General features: G+C 44.7%; 1 protein-coding gene across 1 annotated transcript in view; it reads left to right on the plus strand.

The window, feature by feature from the left end:
- LOC148331859 (dorsal-ventral patterning tolloid-like protein 1) overlaps nt 1–9,404 on the plus strand; it is a 50,557-nt gene that overhangs the window by 35,202 nt on the left and 5,951 nt on the right. The window contains exons 13-21 of the mRNA XM_088301909.1: nt 504–649; nt 832–1,027; nt 1,484–1,609; nt 2,516–2,676; nt 2,748–2,928; nt 4,960–5,085; nt 5,345–5,472; nt 8,581–8,794; nt 9,047–9,297. Of these exons, the coding sequence (XP_088158035.1) occupies nt 504–649; nt 832–1,027; nt 1,484–1,609; nt 2,516–2,676; nt 2,748–2,928; nt 4,960–5,085; nt 5,345–5,472; nt 8,581–8,794; nt 9,047–9,297 (1,529 nt within the window). The remainder of the gene's footprint in view (nt 1–503; nt 650–831; nt 1,028–1,483; nt 1,610–2,515; nt 2,677–2,747; nt 2,929–4,959; nt 5,086–5,344; nt 5,473–8,580; nt 8,795–9,046; nt 9,298–9,404) is intronic.

Below are 9,404 nucleotides of genomic sequence, written 5' to 3' on the forward strand. Positions count from 1 at the left end.
TAATTTTGCACTTTATATAACATACATAGGTTGCAACGGAGCAATATTTTACATTTTCAAACGGTCGCCAGCTACGACTTCTGGTGTGTTGATGCCCCGTCACGCGTGAGTATCCAATCACAAGACGCGTTCATCACCTTCAACGTAAGGCCAGCGAGAAGGCTCACTGTAACTGACTCGTGATCTGATTGACTATCGCAACTGTCTATCAACTCTGAAAGCTCATTGACTTTGACAGAACAAATGCCGGCACGATTGTATCTGAAGGCCTCGGACGAATAGTGGTAGCTACTGGTATTGTGAAATCTGCCTGGCAACACGAGCTCGCTGAATTCTGATTGGATAAAAACCTACCTAAAAACACAACACTCGGGTATAATATTACAATGTGAAGAATATGATCATGATTGCTTGATTATGTTAGGCCAGCAGAGAAGGCCTTCACTGTGTAATAGCATGTATGTTTTCTTTCTATGCTGCACTACTTGCCGTGTGTTGTGCAGCCATCTGCGGCGGCGACATCAACAAAGACTCGGGACAGATTCAGTCCCCCAACTATCCCGACGATTACCGGCCCTCCAAAGAGTGCGTGTGGAGGATCACCGTGTCCGATGGATACAACGTGGGCCTCAGCTTCCAGGCCTTTGAGGTGATTACTTGGCTATGTCTTGTCTGAAGGGTTCCACCTCAAATTATTGTGGAGGTGTGGAACTCACATGGATGAAAAGTCCAGGAATGTCTCGTGAGTGTGAATGGGAACATCAAGCATGGATTTCACGTAATCAAAGTATCACAGGGGTCATCACGTGTGTGTTTCCCATTTCCCGGTAGATTGAGAGACACGATAGCTGCGCGTACGACTACCTGGAGGTGCGCGACGGCCCCCTGGAAACAAGCCCTTTGATTGGTCGATTCTGTGGCTACGACAAACCCGAGGATGTGCGCTCCACCTCGCACACGCTCTGGATGAAGTTTGTCTCGGACGGCACGGTCAACAAGGCGGGTTTTGCTGCCAACTTCTTCAAGGGTGTGCTTGTCTTTTTGGTGTTTTGGTGTTGGATTCCAAAGTTGTATGCATAGTTTTGTTTTACCCACTTTTTCCGGTCGGTATTGCAACATCAAATTCTGAAAAAAAACATTTTTTTCACTTCTGACATCAAATTCCAAACTTAATGATTTTTGGAGTGATTCACCTTACAATACAAATTTAATACTATGATGAACTGTGAATGCAAATGATTTTTTTTTTGTTTTCCACAAAGCACTTTGATTTTTTTCTAATATCAAATTCTGCATGATATAAACCCAATGTTTTCAAAGATTACTACTATAATGAATTGGAATTGTGACTGTTACCACCACAAGCTTTTTTTTTTTAATTCTCAACATCCAATTAGTTGCATGATCGCCAACATTTACCAATCTACACCATAGTGATGTTGACCATATAGCCTTCTTTGTATTCATGCTTTGTGTGTCCCAGAGGAAGACGAGTGTTCCAAGCCGGACAATGGCGGCTGTGAGCAGCGATGCGTCAACACACTGGGAAGCTTCAAGTGCGCCTGCGATCCAGGCTACGAAATAGCTCCCGACAAAAAGAGCTGCGAAGGTAACACACTGTTGCTCGTCTGCTGACACTGTAGACTGTCGTGAGGACGTATGGGTGAAGGTGAAAAGGGCGTAATACCCACAACTTTGATGATGATGTAGTGTGAAGGGGAGTGGCGAAGGCACATTTCTGAAGGTTCACATTGTTAAATATAGTACACGTGTAAAACTCAGTTAACTGGTAACTTTATTTCAAAATAATGATGACCGGTGCAATCACCCAGAACTTTTACAACATAATGTGTAGGGGAGTGGAAATGGGGATTGCCAAAGGCGGGAAGTTCACCCATGTAATTTTTTTTTAACATTCTTAACTGTCATACAATTGTGAAAGAAGTTGTAAGATTAACTATATGTGGTGTACTACTGTTGTGTACCTTTAAATTTAATCACAATGTAGTATGTAGGGGAATGTAGAAAGTATATGCCGGAAGGTGAAGACGATATGATTGCAAACAGTCAATTGAGTGTAAAAATCAGTTCCCTAGTCATTTAAAAAGAAAAGACATAAAAGTATAGTGTGTGTGTGTGTTTATGATGTAGTGTGTCCGGGAGTGGAAAAGGAGGGTTACTGAAGGCAAGGAAGTCATCCATTTTGTACTGTGTAAGGGAGTAGAGAAAATGCAGTCCCAAAGGAAAAGACATTTTGTAACATCATTACCGGTCAGAGAAGTGTAAAAGTAGACTAACTACTGTATAATTACACTTGACTGTATTGCATACGCACTGACTCAAGTTCAACGACATTGTAGTGTGGAGGGGATTGGAGGAGCAGGGTTAACTGAAAAATGCCATACAAGTGTAACAAGGAACCGTTGCAAAATAAGACAACTGATTTTGATGACAATGTAGCGTGTTGGGAGATATGCTGGCTAAAGGCGTAAAGTGCACCCTTACTTCCACATAGCGGCGTGCGGCGGTCTGCTGTCCAAGCTGAATGGCACCATCAGCACGCCGGGCTGGCCCAAAGAGTACCCACCCAACAAAAACTGCGTGTGGCATGTGGTGGCCCCGACGCAGTATCGCATCTCCATGCAGTTTGAGGCCTTTGAGCTGGAGGGCAACGAGGTGAGTGCAGCCATTCGCCTTTTGTTGTGTTGCCACCTAGTGGAGGTGTGATGTCACCGCGCCTTGATCAGGTGTGCAAGTACGACTATGTTGAGGTGCGCAGCGGCCTGTCGCCCGACTCCAAGCTGCACGGGAAATACTGTGGCACCGAGGTGCCTGAAGTCATCACGTCGCAATACAACAACATGAGGATCGAGTTCAAGTCAGACAACACTGTGTCCAAAAAAGGTTTCAAGGTGCATTTTTTCTCAGGTAAGCACATTTTGATGTGGTCCACTGTGTGTTACATAACATAATGCAACATAACGAAAGTAGCGCAACATGATGTGACAAAATATAACGTAGCGAAAAGTCATTTAAAACCTTCAGGAAGGTCCCTTTGCGCCTCTCCAACCCGCGCGCACGCAGACGTGTGAGCATAAATTTGTGTTTGTGTGTGTGCATGGTGACCGGTGGATTTCTACGATGAACGCACAGTATGGCATCAGCGGCAAAGCTCTTAGTGCTACAATGAGACTGGGCCCACGATAGCAATTAACGTAATACCACATCACATATTTACACACACACATACACACATATTGCCTGGGGGCAATTTAGAGTGTTCAATCAAGCTGCCATGCATGTTTTTGGAATGTGGGAGGAAACCGGAGTACCCGGAGAAAACCCACACAGGCACGGGGAGAACATGCAAACTCCCCACAGGACGTCCGGAGCCGGAATCGAACCCATTGGGAGACATTCTGGGACACCTCGGGACAATTTAAAGCAGACGTGGCCAACCAGTGGGAGACTTCTTAGCCACTTTTTTTTTCTGTGTTACTGCAAAGAGCCACATCATGCACATGAGCACACATGAACGTCATCCCATGCCTTCATCATGTATGCACGCACACAAAGAAGCCTGCTCAGTCAGATTTATTGAGAACACGCCACACCAACATGATAATATCAGTTATTTTCAACAGCTAACATCGTGTGCACTGTCACACACACACACACAAACTCTCAGTTCAAGCAAGTCCACGAACAAAAATAAAAAATAATAATTTTAATAATTTTTTTCTCTTACTATGCTGCTTAGTGAGACGTCTGGCATTCCTTATCTTGAACAATCCTCTTCAAATCTGGCGTGTATTCTGTTGTTGCCACACGAAGCAATTCGTTCAAATGAGTGTCAGTCAGAACCGATCGATGCTTTGATTTCACGTTTCAGGGTGGAAAAAACAGACTCGCAGACGTACGTTGACCCAAACATTGACAGTATCTTAAGCGCCGCCCATTTTAAATTGGGGTATTTTTCTATTAGCACACTTTTCCAGAACTTAGAGCAGCTTTCCGTTGCTCCTCCTCACAAAGATCTCCAACTCATCCGCAGCCTCATCTGTGACAAGCGGGGCTTTCAAACAGTCTGTCTCCGCACTAGATGGGTCGACGAGGAACATAATCTGTGTTCTTCTTGATATTGTTGTTAAACTGTGCATTTTTTCCCTGTCATTTTGAGAGCCATCTTAATGGAAATTGTTTACAATGCAAACGATGTTGCGCCAGAGATTCTCTCGTCGTGCGTTTGACGTCACTCAAACAGGCTAACCTCGTCATGAATGGCAGCGTCAGCCAAGCATTTTTGACGCATGTCGTGTGAAAACTCCTGAAGAGCCGCATGAAACTAGCCAAAGAGCCGCATGAGGCTCGGGAGCTGCGGGTTGATTTAGAGGTTCTTCGAATGAGTACCCGACCGGAGGAAGCCCACACAGGCACGGGGAGAACATGCAAACTCCACACAGGAAGGCCAGTTGCCTCTTTACATTATGGAACAATAAAGGGGACATTTTGGGGTTAACATTTGGACATTACGGGACACAATGTGAAAAAAAAGGGGACAATAATAGACATACGAGACAAAATGGGACATATGAATTGGGAACATTGTAGAACACAAATAAATGTGAAATAACAGTACACAACAGGAAATAAAGGACATTATGGGAAAATGTTGGAGATAAGTGCATAAAAATGTCAACATTATCAGAAACAAATCAAAGTTCCTACTATTTGCAATAATGGGACACAATAAGGAACAGTGCAAAAAAATGAAATTGGACATAAAGCTCTCTTGAAAGGATACTGATTTGTCCGTCCACCTTCCATTCTGTGAATGCATTGTGAGCTAGTAGCCCGTTTTGTTCTTTCTTCTCGATCGACTCACTTTTCACACTATCAAACGCACTTTGTCGTTCATATGCTTGATCCCTTGTTTTAATTTCCATGCGTTTGTGTCAGACAAGGACGAGTGCAGCAAGGACAACGGCGGCTGCCAGCATGAGTGCATCAACACGGTGGGCTCGTACGTGTGCCAGTGTCGCCACGGCTTTGTGCTGCACGAGAACAAGCACGACTGCAAGGAAGGTGGGTCGGTCTAAGTTTTGGCGCAGGGAGCAGCACTCATGTTGCGACGCTCCATTACGATGACGGTCCCATTGTGAGAAGTGCGCATGTAATTTCAGTCAGGATTGTTTGCCGTGTCCGATTTCACACTCAACTTGTCAGCGTGTTTTTTTTTTCCTCTCAAATGCCTACTGCTCGCTGCTTCCTGTTCCCTTTCCATTTCCTTTGACCTCTTCCTGTGCAGCCTTGACTTCAACTTCCTCTCCGCATTTGTGTCCAGCCGAGTGCGAGCACAAGATCCACAGCCCCGGCGGCAGCCTGAGCAGCCCCAACTGGCCCGACAAGTACCCCAGCCGCAAGGAGTGCACCTGGGACATCACGGCCACGCCGGGACACCGTGTCAGGATCGTAAGTTGACGCCTCCCATGCAGCAAATATTTTGGTACATTTGCACCACATTTGTTAAAAGCAACGTCCAAGTGTGACGTCATCTCCCCTCCCCTCGCCGCCCTCTACAAGTTAGGAGTTATATTTGTTTAGCGAAACACATCCAAGTGCAACATCATCTTGTTTTTCCATTAACTAGGTGCTTCATTTGTTTACAAACAGCAACCGTGCGCCATGTCACCTTTTTTCGTAAATTAGGAGTTTTTTTTGGTGCAAAATCAACTTTTTTAAAAATAAACTACAGGGTTAATTAGTTTACAAAGAGCAACCAAATGTGTCATCATCTTTTTACATCAACTACGTGGTTATCTTGTTTACGTGAAAATCCAATTTTGCAGTCACCCCCCCAGAAATTAGATTAATTGAGCAAACGGGTGCGATGGCGTATTTTTTCAAAAGACACAAAGGAAAATTTGTTTACAAAGAGGATCAAGTGCGATGTCATCTTTTCCTAAAAATAAAATTAGCGTCCAAAAACACATTAGCTTCTTTTTCCGCGAACCTGGAGTGTTATTTGTTTATGAAGCGCCCAAGTGCAAAGTAATGGTTTTCCTAAAAAACAAGAGAGTTAATTTGTTTACAAAGACTGCTGAAGTATGACGTGAAGTTATTTTTCCCACATATTATTTACAAATAGCGGCCGAATGCAACATGCTCTTGGCCCATGTTGTTTTAACAAAGAGCGTCATCTTGTTTTCCATGAATAGGACGGTTTTGCTTTTTAACAAAGCAAAAAAAAAAAAAAAAGGTGAGATATGTGATACAAACTCTACATTTTGATTTCCGAACAGTATTCTTGCTTTTGGTCAGGTTTTCCATGTTCTACGCTGTGTGTTCATGCGATTGACAAAGGCCTTGGGTTACTTTCCCCATCTGTTTCCCTCACACGTACACACACGCGCGCCACACACACAGCACAATGTGTGTGGGCATTAGGCTTGCACCTGTGCACACGTGCATACATTTATGCATGTTATGTACTAGTAGCCCATTCCCTTCGGGTTAACACAAATTTTGATGTTGCGTGTCGGCGGTTAAAAAAAAACAAACAAACAAAAAAAACTGTATGTATATGTAGAAATGTCAACCAAAAATAAGATACAAATTATTAATAATCATAACACCTCTGCTGGCTCTCCGCCCAAACGCGGTTCGAGTCAGACTTCTGTTAAAAGTCGAGCGTACATCGAAGCACTTCTTACTTTGTAATTCATTTCCTTGCTCTCCTCCGCGTTTAGAACGCTGATAAAATCCTCGGTTATGTGGCATCGTATAGGATTATACCTGAATGCCAAGTCGCAGCAAAAGAATAATTCTGACATGCAGACAACTTCTCTCTTTAGCCAACTGGCGTAGTTTATTTCAGCAACACACACGAACTGCTCTTCACAAGAGCCAAAAGCAGAGAGAAAGAAATAAGGCCTGAACACCTGCCGAACATCGCATGTTAACATCATCTGTCAGCGACAGCACCCCTTGTGGCAAATAAGCACATTACAGTAAGAAGTCATACAAAAAAGACTCAAGAAAGACAACTTGTTTGCGGAGTCGTTTATTTGCCATCACGTAGCTTGTTGCTGCTGCTGTGCACGGACTTACATATAGTTCAAATAAAGTCCGCTCTGCTGGGGTGCCACATAGCTTGGCGCAGAGCATTCAAGTATGGGCGAAAGAAATCACTTCCGGGACAACCAGCGACAGGGCGAGAATCACTGGCCTAATGCAAGATCTAACGTTGAGTGCATGACATCTTTAGTTCCTGCGAGCAAACTCTAACGTTCCTTAAAATAAAATAAAGAGGCACAACGCACAGACACAATTTAAGCTTTTTGTTCTTTTAAAATATAGGTTAAAATAAATAAAGTTCCGTCATGTGATGCAGGGGCACTGGGGGACATTCGCGGTCTGAGCAAATGCCCCCACTAACCCTGCGTCGATCGTCACACGACTACGTAGACACTTACTTTGAGCTTGTTCTTCACATTTTCTTTCTTTTCCTTCATTTTTTTCTGCACCCGATCAGTCTTTTTGACATTTTGCTTGGTGCCCTTGTTTATTGCACGTTGCCTCGCCGACCAATTACTGCAAAGTGTGATGTAGAGTCATTCATTAGTGTGCCATAAATGGATCGCACGTCGTGCGTGCACATTAGTGAGAGGATGTGTCAGCAATGGGTCACCAGAGCGGCGCCCTTTAGTGACGTCGGGGCCCTACGCGGCTGTGTATTTGATCACAGGGCACGAAAAGACAAATAACTACTCACGCTCACACTCACACTCACACCTAGGGATGATTTAGAGTGTTTTTTGGAATGTAAGAAGAAACCAGAGTTAGAATTAATACCCCTCCATGTCATCGGCGGCGATAGTCAATGCATAACCTTTCACGATGATGTGCAATAATGGCGGTCTTTCATCAACGAGAGTGACTACTTGATCTTCGCGCTTTCCTGACCAGCCAGCTGTTACGTCCATGGAGGAGATGTGAAAAATGAGCAAAGTTGATTCAGTTCTTGAGGAATAGCTTCAAATTTCACCATTTTGTCCACGTTCTTGTCCAAGCTGACAACGATCACAGTGCTCATTTAACCCGACAGGCCGACGAAATTCTCCATGCTGAGTCAGCCGAACACGTCCCCTAGATGCCTCAACAACAGCTCCGACTGTACGATGTTGCGCACTACACTAAACAGATGGCATTTACCAACTTTCCGATGGCCGAATGGTGTGTAAAGAGGCCTTTGCAAGCAGACAAATGCAAATCAGCGCTAGTTGTAACCTCGCTGGAACTCCGCCGTCGAATGCAAAGTCATGAACGTTTAATTCCATAACGTCCGAAAATCACTTATACAAGTAAAAATGTGTTTTCCAAACACACGTGGAAGCCATTATGCCCCAAAATAAAACACAGCCAACCCTTTTCACTAAATCAAGCACACCTATTTTCCATCTTCACATCCTGTAAGAATCTAACGCCGTGAAACGAAAAGTGGTGCCTTGACATACCTAACATTTTTTTGTCAAGTGTATATCTTCAAAATTCTTTTTTCTTCCTGCTATTGCCATGTAGACGTTCAGCGAGTTCGAGATCGAGCAGCACCAAGAGTGCGCCTACGATCACTTGGAGGCCTTCGATGGCGACAGTGACGTGGCGGCCATCTTGGGGCGGTTATGCGGAAGTAAGGTTCCCGAGCCGTTGGTGTCCACAGCCAACCGGATGTACCTCAGATTCATCTCCGACGCCTCCGTGCAGCGGAAAGGCTTCCAGGCCACTCACGCCACCGGTACACGCAAGTTAATCAGATAATATTCTTGAATGAACACATACAAACACAAAAAAAGCATTTTGCATTCCAAGCCACTTCAGTAAACCCACCTGAGTAAGTAAAACTTTGCCTGGAACAATGTCTACATCTGTCCGCTCTTCCTTCCTCTTTCCTTTTATACGCTCCACGATAGCGCCACACAGTGCTCAACAAAAGTAACGCATGCACATGTTTGACCCGTATTTGTCTTCAATATTGTTATTTGTGCAGAGTGTGGCGGTCGGCTGAAGGCGGACACGCGCCAGAAGAACTTGTACTCACACGCCCAGTTCGGGGACAACAACTACCCGGGCCACAGCGATTGCGAGTGGCTGCTGACGGCCGAGCAGGGCTACGGCATTGAGCTCAGCTTCATCACCTTTGAGGTGGAGGAGGAGGCCGACTGCGGCTACGACTTCATCGAACTCTATAACGGCTATGATGCGGACTCGCACAGGCTTGGGCGATTCTGCGGCTCGGGGGTAAGAACAGAACAAGTGGACGACAACTTGCAACAAATTGACACCCGTCTATTTAACAGTCACTCTTTAGCAATAGTATTCTTAGATCATTAATTTCATACCCCCAT

This window comes from Idiotropiscis lumnitzeri, chromosome 8 (genome assembly GCF_059441095.1).
Source record: "Idiotropiscis lumnitzeri isolate Australia: NSW breed Sydney's pygmy pipehorse chromosome 8, RoL_Ilum_1.0, whole genome shotgun sequence".
Taxonomy (NCBI): Eukaryota; Metazoa; Chordata; class Actinopteri; order Syngnathiformes; family Syngnathidae; genus Idiotropiscis; species Idiotropiscis lumnitzeri.